Genomic DNA, 19,636 nt, shown 5'->3' with positions numbered 1-19,636 from the left:
GGGGGCCAACTTGCTCATATGTGATGCGCTCAGGATGACACTGACGCCAGTTGTATTCAAGTAGTAACCTCATCCGCTTATGCAGGATCACGGGGCGCTAAATCACATATTTCCGTTAGGAGTCCCCACTCAAATATGTACAAATGTTAGGCCTATGACAGAAACCTTAGCGGGGCTGTACTCAACAGCTTCCCAAGTTTTCATGGCGATTGGGTGAATGATGCAGTAATGCATAATAATAATAGAGAGAAAAATGTTTTTCACATGTACAACTGTATGTGGCCAGGTCACGCGTTGGATAACCTTCTGATTTAGGGGAGGGGGGGGTTAACAAAAAGCCAGACCCTCACACACCACCACCTCAATGACTATTAATAATGTTCAATTAATTCTAAACGTTCTAATTAATTTCTAAATAATTATATAAAAAATAATCTTACCTGCCCTGTTTTGTGAATTAGATGTGACTAATACTATGAAAGTAAATTAATATGTGTTGACTAGATCTAGTGCTGTCTAGTGTCTGACAAAATGTGCTGAAGTGGTGAATCGTACGGTTAGGAAGTAGTTCATAAACGATACATTTATCTCCTCGATACTTGTGAGGTTGAAAAAGAGGGATGGGATAGGGGTCGGCTCTGGAAAAAACTTGAAAGGGACAACAAAACGCCTTGATCTATGTACGTCAGCATCGCCCATTGGAAAACTTACTCAGGGGAGATAATTTGAAGTATAGGCCTTAAAAGTTTACGTTTAGTGCAAATCGAAAGTTTGAGGGGGGGGGGGGTGCAAATCGAAAGTAAAAAATTGGAACCCCCCCCCCCCCCACCCTTGAGACGATCCTGGCTACGCCACTGTCTAGTATTATATTATTTTTTAAAATTATTTGTACGATACAAGATAGTACAGGATACAAATTCAACCACTATCACAAACACATATTAACATTGAAAAATGTACAATGGATTTCGGGTCCCCTACCAATGCCGCAAATAAGAATCGCGCATCATGAAAGTATTGAAAGCCCACTTCATATGTAGCGGCTTTTCGTGCTATGGACTTTGTTGTTTTTTTAAAAAGAATTTTGCCGGCGACAGCGTGTGTTTGATTGTAGGGAAATAGAACTCGGCCTTGACGATGGTTAAAAAATACAACTATAAATAACTGTTTTAAATATGTAAAGAATTTGTCGACAATATTTTAACCCCCTTTTTGGTCCCCATCCCCTGCCCCATCCACCACAGTATACTTTGGAGGATCGGTCAAACAGTTACGTGTCCTCTATTTAGCTATCAAAGGGAGGGGGGGGGGCAACGAGTCAAAGAAGTCATTCAAAATTTGAAGAGTTGCCTATATTTTACACTGTCGTTTGTGTAATGGATTTTATCTTTTGCGGAAGAGCGTGGTATAGTGACTGTAAAATAAAGATAATCGTACCGCAGCTACAGTGTTTTCCTTTTACAAACCAAATATTAAGGCAAAAATTAAATTCAAAATTTAAAAAAAAAAAAAAATTTGGTCAGCCGTGGGCCCCTAAACGGCCTCCCCCTCCCCCCCCCCCCCCCCGCGCATTGCAGGGTCTGGCGAGACTGTAGTTCCGCCCCTGTTCTTCAGGTAAATGAACAACTACTGACTAGTGTCTTTAACAAAATGTGCAGAAGTGGTCAGTTTACAGTTCATAGACGGTTCGTTAATCTATGCATTACATCTTATTGTAAGAGTAAGGGTGTGGTGAGGGGTAGAAGTGAGGGGTAGGGGGGAGGGGGGGGAGAGAGTTGGGAAGGGAAGGGGACAAGAAAGCGCCGATAAACATCTACATCATTAGTGCCGACTTTTTCCGATCGTCTAGAACAGGGGTCTCCAAACTACGGCCCGCGGGCCGGATGCGGCCCGCGAGGTCCTCTCATCCGGCCCGCGGAGATCTTTTTGTCCAAGGAAAAATCGTTTGTTGGTGATGGCTGAGGAACTTCGCCCAGAAAAATCAAAGACATGCCTGAAAGAACCTGGCCCCTGAACTGAAATTTGATAGTTAATGCGGCCCTCGGACTGAAAAGTTTGGAGACCCCTGGTCTAGAAGACCAGGATAGTCGCCTCGCCGCAACATTTCCCCAGCCCGATTTCAAAGCGTACCGGCACAGTCAAATTTCAGATGCTTCGTCTTTGAAGTTGTCTATATGTCTGGCGGTCTCTCGAGCTATAGTCAGTGCATTTTTCTCAAAGACGTTTGCCGACTATCGTGTTTGTTTGTAACTGTAGAAGAAAGATAACTCGACCTCCACCTAATTTTTTTATTTTTTTTTAATTTTTTAAAAATAATTTAGCCAGGATTTTTGGGCCCCCAATTGGTCTGCCCCCCCCCCCCCCCCCCCGCATTGCGGGGTCTGGCGGCACTGTAGTTCCGCCCCTGATCTACTCTAGAATATATTCCAAAAATAAATTTCTATATTAAACTATTTCAGGCCTTAATTATTTTATAGAAATCTTTGTTTGTTAAGCTATGGAACTGGCTAATTTGGGATTTTAAAAAATTAATTTGAAAGAATAGGCATATTAGCGTAAGTTAAGTTTTTTAAAATAAGTCTTTCATTCTCCATAAATAGCTGAGATGATAGAGTACTTAATAACACGTAGGTGGTGCGGGATCGAGACACGCCAAGTCGAATTTTATTTTTTATTTATTTTTATATGTGAATCTTCCGATTTTAGACTATAAAGAAAGGAACTACTTCATTCAAATTTGATTTAGATCTAGATCTATAGATCTACTCATCAAGACGTACGCTATGAAATGTATACAATTTTATCGGTCAAACTAATACAAATAACTTAAAAACAACATAATGACAATTGAAAAGCCAGATTTGTAACGGAATCATTTAAGTCACTTAATCAGTGTGTGGCTGTGTTATGTTAAATGTGTCGGATTTTTAGCTAATTATTTATTTCTTTGCTTTGTCACTAATGTCTTTCAGCGTGTAGCACATTGCGTTTTGACCAATAACTATTTCATAAATTATTTTCTCAAACAAGTACAAGTAGGCCTATAATTCACCTAAAACGGGTACCGATGGCTAGTAGGTCTATAATTCACGTGAAACGGGTACCGATGGCTAGTAGGTCTATAATTCACGTGAAACGGGTACCGATGGCTAGTAGGTCTATAATTCACGTTTTAGACATAAATCACGAGTGACTACCATTAAAAATTCACACAACGGACATATTGAATTTGATAAAACACTTATATAATAATTTCTTTTATAAATAAAGGCGCTTATAGTTTAGTTAAATAAATCGTCTTATTTAAAATATCGATAATAAAATATTTAAAATAATTAAATTATTATTTTTTACAGTAATTGAAAGAGGGATACAACTCTGTCTGCAAAAAAAATATAATATTTTACTCGATTACGTCCCTTTTAATTTAATAAGCATGGGTTGCTACTTTTATAATTTTGAATATAAACGTATTTATCTTGTTATTTCCCTTAGACCATATTATTAAAAATGCTTTATCCTTTATAATAATTAGATATTTTTTCTTTTGTTTCTCATGGAAGGTCGTAAATCGAAAATATTATTTAAGGACACTATAGTCTCTCTGTTAAAAATAAGTCTAGTAATTTACTATTTATTTTTTTTAAATTTGTATAAAAATACTATTTTGTATTCCAAAGTTTCTTTGCGATTGGATGATATTCAGAAACTTGTGTTGTTAGTACCGCCATGTTGATAAAAAATTAATTAGATGAAAAATAAATTGTCATGAAGGTATAAATTATTAGAAAAACATTGATAAATGTTTGACCGACAGTTGGGAGGAAGGTGCAGGTCTGTGAAGGAAGGGGGGGGGGGGGGATTTTCCAGTAAACTGAGGCTTTTAGGGTAACATTTAAATTTACCAGTTCATTTATAAATTCTCTCAATTGCTTGCACGACAATGCAACGCCTGTAGTGTTATTATTACGGGTGGGCCCTGTTAACCCCCCCCCCCCCCCACATCCACTGAATCTCACTACCTGTAAAGTAATAAATATATGTATATATATATATATATATATATATATATATATATATATATATATATATATATATATATATATATATATATATATATATATATATATTATTATTATTTATATATGTGTGTGCCTTTGGGTTCTATGCCTTGTGATATTATCTGACATTTAATACGTAGATCTACTGGTCGCTATTATTTTTGCCTTAGATATAGATCTAAATATCTAGATGTAGAGCATGCTGTATGTTACAAAGTGGTTTTTTTTTTTTGTTTTGATTACTTTAATGTTTGCTTTTACGGTGTAAAAAGCTAGACTAGATCTAGATATAGTCTAGAATAGATCTAGATTCTATTTGGACATTAATTGTTTCATGGGGGTTGTTGCTCACTAGATCTAGATCTAGATCTAGTAGGAGAGGGAAAATAAGTAGAAAGCTGGTTTTGTTTAATTCTTTGACTGTGATGGTAACTTATTTGTGAAGCCAAACGTAATATTGTGGAATAGCAGGTATTGTGGAGTGTAGGTTAAATTTTAGAATCACGCGCTGTTGCTGTTTTGGGCGTATGTAACGCTCTTTACATTTTCATTTTGTAAGCAAACAAGCACGTAGATCTAGATCTAGAATCTAGATCTAGATCTAGAATCTAGACTAGATCTATTTCAGTATTTGACCAGTATTTGTGTTGTTTACTTTTTGTAATTTGTGGCTATGGCTAGATCTATAAATGGCCACCGTCACAATCATTGATTTTAAAAGAAACTAGATCTATTAGGATAACATTTTTTATGGAAACAAAAAGGATATTAATTATCATTAAGAAAGAGAAGGTTTAAATTTTCAATGCTAATTTTTATTTCAACTGTCTGTCGTCAGGCACTCAACTTTTTGTGCTTGTGTTAGTAGTAGTGTGGCAATAGTCTCAATAGTGGCACTAGGTGGTCCTGTCCAGGTTGAAAACATGAACTCGCCATGTAAGGTTCACGGTAAATGTTCATGTAAGGTTCATGGTAAATGTTCATGTAAGGTTCATGGTAAATGTTCATGTAAGGTTCATGGTAAATGTTCATGTAAGGTTCATGGTAAATGTTCATGTAAGGTTCCTGGTAAATGTTCAATGGACTTTTCAAAACAGTTTCAATAGATCATAATAGGAGATTAGTGGTTGACAAATGCAGTTGTGCGTAATAAACAGTAGATAATCGTTCGATAGTACCGTAAAACTCGACTTTTGGTATAATTAATTAATTATTATTGCCAAACTATGTGTGCCTCTGTTGGTAAGGTACCCTTTTGAACATTACAGTCCATGGTGTAGGTGAAGTAGAGTTAATGTATTTCTTTGAACTCGGCATATGAAAAATAGTGTGGTCAGGTATGCCCAGCTGCCTTTACTTTCCCCAACGCAAGTCAGGTACCCATCACAGCTGGGTATGGATTATAAATTTTAATTAGTTTGTTTCTTTGTAGTAAATAATAAGTAATTAAATAATTTATTTTTATAAGATCTTCTCCCCATCCATTCCAAATTGTCCTTAAAATAACTGACCTAGAAAAAACAATATCTAAAATAATTGACCTAGAAAAAACTGAATATCTAAAATAACTGACCTAGACAAAACTGAATATCTAAAATAACTGACCTAGACAAAAATGAATATCTAAAATAACTGACCTAGACAAAACTGAATATCTAAAATAATTGACCTAGACAAAAATGAATATCTAAAATAACTGACCTAGACAAAAATGGATATCTAAAATAACTGACCTAGACAAAAATGAATATCTAAAATAATTGACCTAGACAAAAATGAATATCTAAAATAATTGACCTAGACAAAAATGAATATCTAAAATAATTGACCTAGACAAAAATGAATATCTAAAATAATGGACCTAGACAAAAATGAATATCTAAAATAACTGACCTAGACAAAAATGAATATCTAAAATAACTGACCTAGACAAAAATGAATATCTAAAATAATTGACCTAGACAAAAATGAATATCTAAAATAATTGACCTAGACAAAAATGAATATCTAAAATAATGGACCTAGACAAAAATGAATATCTAAAATAACTGACCTAGACAAAAATGAATATCTAAAATAACTGACCTAGACAAAAATGAATATCTAAAATAATTGACCTAGACAAAAATGAATATCTAAAATAATTGACCTAGACAAAAATGAATATCTAAAATAATTGACCTAGACAAAAATGAATATCTAAAATAATTGACCTAGACAAAAATGAATATCTAAAATAATTGACCTAGAAAAAAACTGAATATCTAAAATAACTGACCTAGAAAAAAATGAACATCTAAAATAATTGACCTAGAAAAAAACTGAATATCTAACAAAACTTCTTTTTTTCTTGTATTCCAAAAGGCTTTGAAGCTAGTTGTAAATAAAAGCTAAGGGGAAGAGTATTTTAAGAATGTAAAGAACTAGTAAAAGGTCATGTAAACATAGTTTTAAAGGACACCCATGTCTGTCTGTTGATACGAAAATCTTCGTGGTTTACTTTGTTTCATCCCGACACGTATTAAGACAATGAGCTCAATAATCATCTGGTTGAAAATCTTAGTGCTTGGATGATATGTTTAAAAATTATTTTAAAATCTAAAACTGACCCCGTAAATTAAATGTTATGTTTAACAAGTTAAATACAATTTATAAAAGAATTAATGCAATGGTTTAAATTTTTTATTGTGAGCATTTAAAATTTTAAAACAACTGAAACAAAATGTGTTTCCGTAACATTACCGCAAGCATGTGTAAGTTTAAACTGAATGAAAGCATTTCATTATTTTCAACATTTCTCACAACCAGTGGTTTGGTTGGCTAACCGTTACAGATAAATAAGGAAGTAACTAGGCAACTGACAAATACAATAAAAAAATTATCGTCTTTATGTAGCAATGATTGTTAAAATGAAAACATTTTTTACAGCACATGTCTTGCACTTTATACAACTAGAAATCACATTTTCCTGCATAATTTAACATGCAACATTCATTTTCCTTATTAGTTTTTCAAACATTCATTTTCCTGCATAGTTAAACATGCAAAATTCATTTTCCAGCATAATCTTTCATACAACATTCCTTTTGAACATTTTTTTTACACAGCAATCATAAACACACAGAAAAGTACTTGATATATAATGTCAGACTTAAACACTGCAATACAAAATGTCAAAGTCTGTGACACAAAATGTCAAAGTCTGTGACACAAAATGTCAGACGAAGTTTGTGACACAAAATGTCAAAGTCTGTGACAGAAAATGTCAAAGTCTGTGACACAAAATGTCAAAGTCTGTGACACAAAATGTCAGACAAAGTCTGTGACACAAAATGTCATACAACTCCTCAAAGCTCCGTGTGAGTCGTCTGATCCACTGGATACTCCTCTATCCACTCAGGAATTTGGGTGGCCCAGAAGAAAAGGCGTTCAGGTTTGAACTGAGTCTTGAGCTCAGGTGTGATGCCAAACTGCAGGTAGTGACCCTCCTGCTGGTCAAATGGCAGCCACGGTGTGGGCAGCTCGGGGTCAACTGACAGTCCAGGGTTGCTGCAAGTAGAAAAATATATTGGTATCAAATGCTGGTCTTCTTGTACAACACAACACTGGCCATAACAACACTGGCCACAACAACACTGGCCAGAGCATCAAACAATGGCCACAACATCAAACACTGGCCACAACATCAAACAACACAACACTGGCCACAGCATCAAACACTGGCCACAACATCAAACACTGGCCATAACAACACTGGCCACAGCATCAAACACTGGCCACAACATCAAACACAGGCCACAACATCAAACACAGGCCACAACATCAAACACAGGCCATAACAACAAACACTGGCCACAACACTGGCCACAGCATCAAACACTGGCCACAACATCAAACACTGGCCATAACAACACTGGCCACAACATCAAACACTGGCCACAACATCAAACACTGGCCACAACATCAAACACTGGCCACAACATCAAACACTGGCCACAGCATCAAACACTGGCCACAGCATCAAACACTGGCCACAACATCAAACACTGGCCACAACATCAAACACTGGCCACAACATCAAACACTGGCCACAACATCAAACACTGGCCATAACAACACTGGCCACAACATCAAACACTGGCCACAACATCAAACACTGGCCATAACAACACTGGCCACAACATCAAACACTGGCCACAACATCAAACACAGGCCACAGCATCAAACACAGGCCACAACATCAAACACAGGCCACAGCATCAAACACTGGCCACAACATCAAACACTGGCCACAACATCAAACACAGGCCACATCATCAAACACTGGCCACAACATCAAACACTGGCCATAACAACACTGGCCACAATATCAAACACTGGCCACAACATCAAACACTGGCCACAACATCAAACACTGGCCATAACAACACTGGCCACAACATCAAACACTGGCCACAACATCAAACACAGGCCACAACATCAAACACAGGCCATAACAACAAACACTGGCCACAACACTGGCCACAGCATCAAACACTGGCCACAACATCAAACACTGGCCATAACAACACTGGCCACAACATCAAACACTGGCCACAACATCAAACACTGGCCACAACATCAAACACTGGCCACAACATCAAACACTGGCCACAGCATCAAACACTGGCCACAGCATCAAACACTGGCCACAACATCAAACACTGGCCACAACATCAAACACTGGCCACAACATCAAACACTGGCCACAACATCAAACACTGGCCATAACAACACTGGCCACAACATCAAACACTGGCCACAACATCAAACACTGGCCATAACAACACTGGCCACAACATCAAACACTGGCCACAACATCAAACACAGGCCACAGCATCAAACACAGGCCACAACATCAAACACAGGCCACAGCATCAAACACTGGCCACAACATCAAACACTGGCCACAACATCAAACACAGGCCACATCATCAAACACTGGCCACAACATCAAACACTGGCCATAACAACACTGGCCACAATATCAAACACTGGCCACAACATCAAACACTGGCCACAACATCAAACACTGGCCATAACAACACTGGCCACAACATCAAACACTGGCCACAACATCAAACACTGGCCATAACAACACTGGCCACAACATCAAACACTGGCCACAACATCAAACACAGGCCACAGCATCAAACACTGGCCACAACATCAAACACTGGCCACAGCATCAAACACTGGCCACAGCATCAAACACTGGCCACAACATCAAACACTGGCCACAACATCAAACACAGGCCACAGCATCAAACATTGGCCACAGCATCAAACACTGGCCACAACATCAAACACTGGCCACAGCATCAAACACTGGCCACAGCATCAAACACTGGCCACAACATCAAACACAGGCCACAGCATCAAACATTGGCCACAGCATCAAACACTGGCCACAACATCAAACACTGGCCACAGCATCAAACACTGGCCACAACATCAAACACTGGCCACAACATCAAACACTGGCCACAACATCAAACACAGGCCACAACATCAAACACTGGCCATAACAACACTGGCCATAGCATCAAACACAGGCCACATCATCAAACACTGGCCACAGCATCAAACATTGGCCACAGCATCAAACACTGGCCACAACATCAAACACTGGCCACAGCATCAAACACTGGCCACAACATCAAACACTGGCCACAACATCAAACACTGGCCACAACATCAAACACAGGCCACAACATCAAACACTGGCCATAACAACACTGGCCACAGCATCAAACACTGGCCACAACAGCAAACACAGGCCACCCACAACATCAAACACTGGCCATAACAACACTGGCCACAGCATCAAACACTGGCCACAACATCAAACACAGGCCACAACATCAAACACAGGCCACAGCATCAAACACTGGCCACAACATCAAACACAGGCCACAACATCAAACACTGGCCACAGCATCAAACACTGGCCATAGCATCAAACACTGGCCACAACATCAAACACAGGCCACAACATCAAACACAGGCCACAACATCAAACACTGGCCACAACATCAAACACTGGCCACAACATCAAACACTGGCCACAACATCAAACACAGGCCACAACATCAAACACTGGCCACAACACCAAACACAGGCCACATCATCAAACACTGGCCACAACATCAAACACTGGCCATAACAACACTGGCCACAATATCAAACACTGGCCACAACATCAAACACTGGCCATAACAACACTGGCCACAACATCAAACACAGGCCACATCATCAAACACTGGCCACAACATCAAACACTGGCCATAACAACACTGGCCACAATATCAAACACTGGCCACAACATCAAACACTGGCCATAACAACACTGGCCACAACATCAAACACTGGCCACAACATCAAACACTGGCCATAACAACACTGGCCACAACATCAAACACTGGCCACAACATCAAACACAGGCCACAACATCAAACACTGGCCACAGCATCAAACACTGGCCATAGCATCAAACACTGGCCACAACATCAAACACTGGCCACAACATCAAACACTGGCCACAACATCAAACACTGGCCACAACATCAAACACAGGCCACAACATCAAACACTGGCCACAACATCAAACACTGGCCATAACAACACTGGCCACAGCATCAAACACTGGCCACAACAGCAAACACTGGCCACCCACAACATCAAACACTGGCCATAACAACACTGGCCACAGCATCAAACACTGGCCACAACAGCAAACACTGGCCACCCACAACATCAAACACTGGCCATAACAACACTGGCCACAGCATCAAACACTGGCCACAACATCAAACACAGGCCACAACATCAAACACTGGCCACAACATCAAACACTGGCCACAGCATCAAACACAGGCCACATCATCAAACACTGGCCACAACATCAAACACTGGCCACAGCATCAAACACTGGCCACAGCATCAAACACTGGCCACAGCATCAAACACTGGCCACAACATCAAACACTGGCCACAGCATCAAACACAGGCCACATCATCAAGCACTGGCCACAGCATCAAACACAGGCCACAGCATCAAACACTGGCCACAGCATCAAACACAGGCCACAGCATCAAACACTGGCCACAACATCAAACACTGGCCACAACATCAAACACAGGCCACATCATCAAACACTGGCCACAACATCAAACACTGGCCACAGCATCAAACACAGGCCACAACATCAAACACTGGCCATCAAACACTCGCCACAGCATCAAACACTGGCCACAACATCAAACACTGGCCACAACATCAAACTGGCCACAACATCAAACACTGGCCATAACAACACTGGCTACAGCATCAAACACTGGCCACAACATCAAACACTGGCCACAACATCAAACACTGGCCACAACATCAAACACTGGCCGTAACAACACTGGCCATAACAACACTGGCCACAACATCAAACACTGGCCACAGCATCAAACACTGGCCACAACATCAAACACTGGCCATAACAACACTGGCCACAACATCAAACACTGGCCACAGCATCAAACACTGGCCACAACATCAAACAACACAACACTGGCCACAACATCAAACACTGGCCACAACATCAAACACTTGCCACAACATCAAACACTGGCTACAACATCAAACACTGGCCACAACATCAAACACAGGCCACAACATCAAACACTGGCCACAGCATCAAACATTGGCCACAACACTGGCCACAGCATCAAACACTGGCCACAACATCAAACACAGGCCACAACATCAAACACAGGCCACAACATCAAACAACACAACACTGGCCACAGCATCAAACATTGGCCATAACAACACTGGCTACAGCATCAAACACTGGCCACAACATCAAACACTGGCCACAGCATCAAACACTGGCCACAACATCAAACACTGGCCACAACATCAAACACTGGCCACAACATCAAACACAGGCCACAGCATCAAACATTGGCCATAACAACACTGGCCACAGCATCAAACACTGGCCACAACATCAAACACAGGCCACAACATCAAACACTGGCCACAACATCAAACACTGGCCACAACATCAAACATTGGCCACAGCATCAAACACAGGCCACAACATCAAACACTGGCCACAGCATCAAACACTGGCCACAACATCAAACACAGGCCACAACATCAAACACAGGCCACAGCATCAAACACTGGCCACAGCATCAAACATTGGCCACAGCATCAAACACAGGCCACAACATCAAACACTGGCCACAGCATCAAACACTGGCCACAACATCAAACACAGGCCACAACATCAAACACAGGCCACAGCATCAAACACTGGCCACAACATCAAACACTGGCCACAACATCAAACACTGGCCACAACATCAAACACAGGCCACAGCATCAAACATTGGCCATAACAACACTGGCTACAGCATCAAACACTGGCCACAACATCAAACACTGGCCACAACATCAAACACTGGCCACAACATCAAACACTGGCCACAACATCAAACACTGGCCACAACATCAAACACAGGCCACAACATCAAACACTGGCCATAACAACACTGGCCACAGCATCAAACACTGGCCACAACAGCAAACACAGGCCACCCACAACATCAAACACTGGCCATAACAACACTGGCCACAGCATCAAACACTGGCCACAACAGCAAACACAGGCCACCCACAACATCAAACACTGGCCATAACAACACTGGCCACAGCATCAAACACTGGCCACAGCATCAAACACTGGCCACAACAGCAAACACTGGCCACAACAGCAAACACAGGCCACCCACAACATCAAACACTGGCCATAACAACACTGGCCATAGCATCAAACACAGGCCACAACATCAAACACTGGCCACAACATCAAACACTGGCCACAACATCAAACACTGGCCACAACATCAAACACTGGCCACAGCATCAAACACAGGCCACATCATCAAACACTGGCCACAACATCAAACACTGGCCACAACATCAAACACTGGCCACAGCATCAAACACTGGCCACAGCATCAAACACTGGCCACAGCATCAAACACTGGCCACAACATCAAACACTGGCCACAACATCAAACACAGGCCACAACATCAAACACTGGCCACAGCATCAAACACTGGCCACAGCATCAAACACTGGCCACAACATCAAACACAGGCCACAACATCAAACACTGGCCACAGCATCAAACACTGGCCACAACATCAAACACAGGCCACAACATCAAACACTGGCCACAACATCAAACACAGGCCACAACATCAAACACTGGCCACAGCATCAAACATTGGCCATAACAACACTGGCTACAGCATCAAACACTGGCCACAACATCAAACACTGGCCACAACATCAAACACTGGCCACAGCATCAAACACTTGCCCCCGACATAAAAAACTGGCCCCCAACATCAACCTCCTTTAGATTTAGACACGCTGATGTTACCCTGTTTTGATGAAGTCTGCGACCATAGAGATGTACTTTTCCTTCAAGTAGTCATCCTCTTCCCCCCACAGACTGCCATTGATCTGCAGAACACAGCAACACCAACATGTGAAACAGTTTTTCATAACAGAACACAGCAACACCAACATGTGAAACAGTTTTTCATAACAGAACACAGCAACACCAACATGTGAAACAGTTTTTCATAACAGAACATAGCAACACCAACATGTGAAACAGTTTTTCATAACAAAACACAGCAACACCAACATGTGAAACAGTTTTTCATAACAAAACACAGCAACACCATGTGAAACAGTTTTTCATAACAAAACACAGCAACACCTTGTGAAACAGTTTCTTATAACAGAACACAGCAACACTAACACGTGAAATAGTTTTTTTAATTGAACACTAAATTTGAAAAAAAATTCATATATTATTTGAATGAATTAAAAACTTCCTCTACAATAATTAAAAACTCACATGCAAGTCAATAATCTTTTTCAAAAAATCTGGGTCAAGGTCAAACAAATAGAGCAGGTCAGTGCCATGAATCATCCCCTTGTATGGGCCGGCCATGAACTTGGGCCAGTGAACAAACCTAAACATGTGAACCTGCAGATGACATTTGATGACAGACATTTGATGACACCTCAGACCAAACCCTTACAGCCAAGATAAACACTTGGTGGATCAGACAAAACATAGTGACAACACATGAGATCAAATCACAGTACAACACATCAGAACACAACACATAACACAACATCTCATAAAACACAGTGTTTTTTCCAGCTGTTTTTCTCCAGGGAGGCACTTGAAATTTTCCGGGGGGGTCAAAATTTTTCGGGGGACAGACACAGGACACTAGTAAAAGTGTATGTTTACTATATAAAATTCATCTCGATGCCTGGAAGAAACTGATAAAACAACACCTCATAAAACAACAAAGACTTGCCTTACTGTCTTCCATAGCTAGTCCACGAGTGGCGGCTGAGGCCCACTCAAACGTTGGGATGTGAAAGATGGCGTCTGCTGCAAAGTCTGCCAGTGGACTGACCTCGTAGCTGCTGCTGTAGTAGTCTATGACATTACTGACCACCGTTTCACTAACTGGCCCAAACTTTGAACTCAGAAAATGGGTCACTGTGCCACGGAACATTCCGTTGGGCGGTAGATTTTTTCTTACATCCTCAGGGAGAGATTTCTCCACCTCATTGTTCATCACTGTGAATATATCTCCCTCGTTATAGTCAAAACCAATTAAGTAATCTCTTTCAAAAAAGTTTAAAGAGTGTAAGTAGCTTTCATCATTGAAAAGATCTTCAATTTTCTTGGGGAACAAGTCTCCATACTCTACTGGCCCTAATTCTGGAACAGCCGGAGTATACTCAATCCCAAACACTGTGGCAGGCACCTCACGCAGACACTGCACCAGCCTGTCAAAATCCTCATCACTAGTTGGGTCAGGCTGACCTTCCTTAAGACACTCAGCTTGTCTCCCTACCTTAATGGCGGTAGACTTGGCATTACGAACTATAAATGGGTGCTGAACCCCTGTTAATCCACTCATAGAAAATGCCCTGGCAAACAAATTTCTGGTCCCTGAAGCTATTGTAAGGAATGACACATCAATGGCGCCTGCTGATTCTCCACCAATCTGAAGTTATGAGAGGAAATTTTTTTCCAAGCGCGCAACATTATACCCCCTCCCAGTTAAACTTACTGTGACACTTCCAGGGTCCCCACCAAATGCCACCCCCCCCCCCCCCCCACCCAAACTTACTGTAATGCTACCAGGGTCCCCACCCAACCAAAACTTACTGTAATGCTACCAGGGTCCCCACCGAATCCCCCCACCCACCCAAACTTACTGTAATGCTACCAGGGTCCCCACCGAATCCCCCCACCCACCCAAACTTACTGTAATGCTACCAGGGTCCCCACCCACCCAAACTTACTGTAATTAGTGTAATGCTACCAGGGTCCCCACCGAATCCCCCAACCCACCCAAACTTACTGTAATGCTACCAGGGTCCCCACCGAATCCCCCCACCCACCCAAACTTTCTGTAATGCTACCAGGGTCCCCACCCACCCAAACTTACTGTAATTAGTGTAATGCTACCAGGGTCCCCACCCAACCAAAACTTACTGTAATTAGTGTAATGCTACCAGGGTCCCCACCCACCCAAACTTACTGTAATTAGTGTAATGCTACCAGGGTCCCCACCCAACCAAAACTTACTGTAATTAGTGTAATGCTACCAGGGTCCCCACCCAACCAAAACTTACAGTAATTAGTGTAATGCTACCAGGGTCCCCACCCACCCAAACTTACTGTAATTAGTGTAATGCTACCAGGGTCCCCACCCAACCAAAACTTACAGTAATTAGTGTAATGCTACCAGGGTCCCCACCCAACCAAAACTTACAGTAATGCTACCAGGGTCCCCACCAAATCTCCCCCCAACTTACTGTAATGCTACCAGGGTCCCCACCCAACCATAACTTACTGTAATGCTACCAGGGTCCCCACCAAATCTCCCCCCAACTTACTGTAATGCTACCAGGGTCCCCACCCAACCAAAACTTACAGTAATGCTACCAGGGTCCCCACCAAATCTCCCCCCAACTTACTGTAATGCTACCAGGGTCCCCACCCAACCAAAACTTACAGTAATGCTACCAGGGTCCCCACCAAATCTCCCCCCAACTTACTGTAATGCTACCAGGGTCCCCACCCACCCAAACTTACTGTAATTAGTGTAATGCTACCAGGGTCCCCCCCCCAAAACTTACTGTAATGCTACCAGGGTCCCCACCAAACGCCCCCCCCCCCAACCATAACTTACTGTAATGCTACCAGGGTCCCCCCCCCCCAAAACTTACTGTAATGCTACCAGGGTCCCCACCAAACGCCTGAATATTCTCCTTGACCCAGGCCACTGAGAGGATCTGATCCTTGAGGCCAAAGTTCCCCTCACACCCAGGGCTCAGGGTACTCAAGAAGCCGAGGTAGCCCAGCCGGTAGCCGACAGTCACCACAATGATGTCTTGGGTTGTCACCAGCTGACCAGGGTTGTAAATGTTGGCTTGACCATTGAAATTTCCACCTCCATGGAAGAACACAAACACCTGTAAACAAATTTTACAATTATAATAAACACTTCAACTTTCAAATTTAACAATTACAACAGGCAATCCTCAACTAACTTCAGCGACAAACTTTAGTAGCTACACAAAACTAAACACATCTAAATGATAAGTGAGATTCAAAAGTTGTGGGAAAATGTCAGTACTGATTTTAAATCTCCAGCAGCTGCGTCTGCTGACTCTGGTGAGAAAATGTTGAGATACAGACAGTCCTCCTCCCCTGGGCCCAGCCCATGCATTGGGGGTAGAAGGTTTATCTGGATGCAGAAGGCTTTAAATTCTGTCGCATCATACACACCTTCTGGGGGTGTCAAATCAGACATTTTAAAATAACATTTCTGTCAAGTCAGACATTTTAAAATACCATTTTAAACTTGTTTTATGTACACCAAACAATGATGTTAGCCAATATTATGGGGTTTGGATTCAATTTCTTACCTAGATCTTAAGGTGGTTTGTTCTTACCTAAAGGTGGTATCATCTCAGGTGGTTTGAATCTACGCTCCCCAACAGGTGGCTTGGCATAAGGTATACCTAGAAAGGCATTATGGGTGATATCATGCTTGGTCTTCCAGAAAGTTCCTTGAAAAGTTCCAGAAGGAGCATGAACTATCTGTCCAGAATGGACAAGCACGGCAGTTGTGAGAACCAGAATCCACTGGAGAATCATTCTGTCTTCTTAAGATATTTAGCGTCTGTCAGACGTTTGCTCACTCAAGATTCAGCTTCAATGATTAATAAGAAACTGCAAATTGCTCAAGATGTAGCTTCAAATAGTTAAAGGATAACACAAGTAATATATTATATAAACAGTAAATTACTGAATATGTTGCTCAAAGCTAATCAAATATTATTATGAGCTTCAATAATAAGTCAAATAATATATTCTTTTAAACTAGAATCTAATTTTCTTCATTTTAAAATTTTAGCAAGCAATAAAAGTACTAGTACTAGATCTAGTACTAGATCTAGATTCTACTACTAGTACTAGGCTTACTGCTTGTAATTTGTGTTAGGGGCAATTTGCATTTATTAAATTTATAAGAATACAGCAAATGTGCCCCTAGTGCAAGTACTAGACTAATTACTAATTACTATTAGTTAGCCTAGTACTAGTAGGCCTAGATCTAGACTTCTATATACTAGATATCTATCTGTAACTTATAACTTCACTTGGTTTATTTTAGTTTTACTTTTAAGTGCTTGCTAAAAAAAATTTTAAATGAAGATCAGTATAAAATATAAAAGAATATAGAATATATTAATTATATAAGAGATAATAAAAAATAGCAGCTAGATCTAGATGCTAATTTAAAAAAATAAATATTTTGTTTTTACAATAAATGAAAAAAAAAAAACAATTGTAGTGGTGTTAAGTGTTTACTGATGTTTACATACACAACCATACCTACTATTGACGGTGCTAAGGGATGCTACTCTTAAAATATACGACTTTCAGTTTCAGATATGAATAAAGCGGGAGTCATCTCCCCTAAACGTTCTCGTATATTATTATTTAAAAACAGTTGGTGGCATGGCGTCAAACGACCCCAACAAATCGGCCCCGACATAAGAGCCCCGTCAAAAGGGCCAGCGACATATGGACCCCGACAAATAGACTTTCGTCGTTACGACTCCCGACGAATAGGCTCCTGTCAATTTGGCTCCCGACTAAAGGACCACTGACAATACGGTTTCTGTACAAAGTCAACCGGCAAAACGGTCTCAATGAATATGACACCTGCCAGTGGGACCCCTTCATCAATATTCTTTAGAGTTACCTTATCCACCACTCTTAAGTAATACAACGCACCCCAAGCGGATCATCTCAACGACAGAATCGTTGAGCCTATCTCCAATTGTGTGGATAAGAATAAACATCATACATTTACACTTCTGTGCTCGCTTTTAAGCAACAGATCTTTACTATTGTAAATTAAACATTATCAAAATGTTAGAACTGGTGGAATTTAGCTGTTTAGGGCTCGATATGTTTGTGAATTTACATTGGTTCAGGAAAAACAATTTCATTCAGGCATTTAAAAGAGGCTAAAATGGTAGTGGGGGTAGGTCAAATGGTTACTTTTAAATTTTAACCCAATAGTGGTCATACGATTCATTTGTCTGGAGCCAATATGTCAGGAGACTTTACTACCACATCCGGAAACCGTTAAAACAATTTAATAATTATGGGCCTATAGGAAATTTCGTTTACCTTACTTAAAAGGCAGTCTACATACTGGCCTTTGATTAAAGTGTGTACCACTCCCGGTTTGTCGAAATCGCTCAAAAGTTGATACAGATCTACAAATTGGTTTAATACTTATATATATGGAAATTTTTACACATTACTGAAATGGTACTCAAATAATCATGTTTACAGACATACAGAATGTAAACCATCAAAGTTTGTCAAAATCTGTTTATATTTTTTTTTTTTGCACGATTACAATGTTCCGTAAATGATAAAGTAGGGAACTGTAAAACAGCGAAAACTGACAAAATATCAATGCACGATTACAATACTTCTTCTATAGGCCCTACTCTGTATACTAGTAGTAGCCTAATAATATATAAATATATAGACATATTTAAATATATTTATATGAATATAGAGACTCTAGATCCGATTCGTAACTTAAGTCAATAGATTAAGTATAAAATAAATTTTTATTTTAGAATATAGGGGGCCTACATTTTTTTAAAAAAAAGCAGGTGGCTTTACCTTACTCTGATAACGATCCAAGACCCCATTAAAAAACAACTGATATATAAGCCTATATATTATGTGGTCGAACTAGAGACTTGACCTTTATGAAGTGAATGTTTAACCAAGTCTTCTTTATCCTTATCTATGACACTCCACTTGATATTGTACTAGACCTAGTCAAGAAATAACACAGGAGTTTACTACATTATCACAAT

At 40.5% G+C, this 19,636-nt stretch overlaps 1 protein-coding gene across 6 annotated transcripts; it reads right to left on the bottom strand.

The window, feature by feature from the left end:
• Positions 1-6,725: 6,725 nt before the first annotated feature.
• On the bottom strand, positions 6,726-19,536 carry LOC131941639 (cocaine esterase). 6 transcript variants are annotated; one of them, XM_059301013.1, is made up of 8 exons: positions 19,437-19,536; positions 17,177-17,478; positions 16,858-17,012; positions 16,448-16,693; positions 14,515-15,216; positions 14,040-14,171; positions 13,554-13,636; positions 6,726-7,610 (listed from the first exon to the last, which is right to left on the bottom strand). In XM_059301013.1, the coding sequence occupies exons 2-8, from the start codon at positions 17,379-17,381 to the stop codon at positions 7,409-7,411; spliced, it is 1,725 nt and encodes a 574-aa protein (XP_059156996.1). In that variant the 5' UTR covers positions 17,382-17,478; positions 19,437-19,536; the 3' UTR covers positions 6,726-7,408. The 6 variants fall into 6 exon arrangements, with proteins under 6 accessions (XP_059156996.1, XP_059157002.1, XP_059157000.1 ...); XM_059301019.1 differs by having other exon boundaries at positions 16,858-17,009; XM_059301017.1 differs by having other exon boundaries at positions 17,177-17,456; positions 19,437-19,492.
• Positions 19,537-19,636: the final 100 nt, after the last annotated feature.

This window comes from Physella acuta, unplaced genomic scaffold, assembly GCF_028476545.2.
Source record: "Physella acuta isolate Inbredline_101_S28 unplaced genomic scaffold, ASM2847654v3 ptg000367l, whole genome shotgun sequence".
Taxonomy (NCBI): domain Eukaryota; kingdom Metazoa; phylum Mollusca; class Gastropoda; family Physidae; genus Physella; species Physella acuta.
The sequence above is the reverse complement of the archived record's forward strand: the minus strand, read 5'-3'. Positions and strand labels throughout refer to the sequence as shown.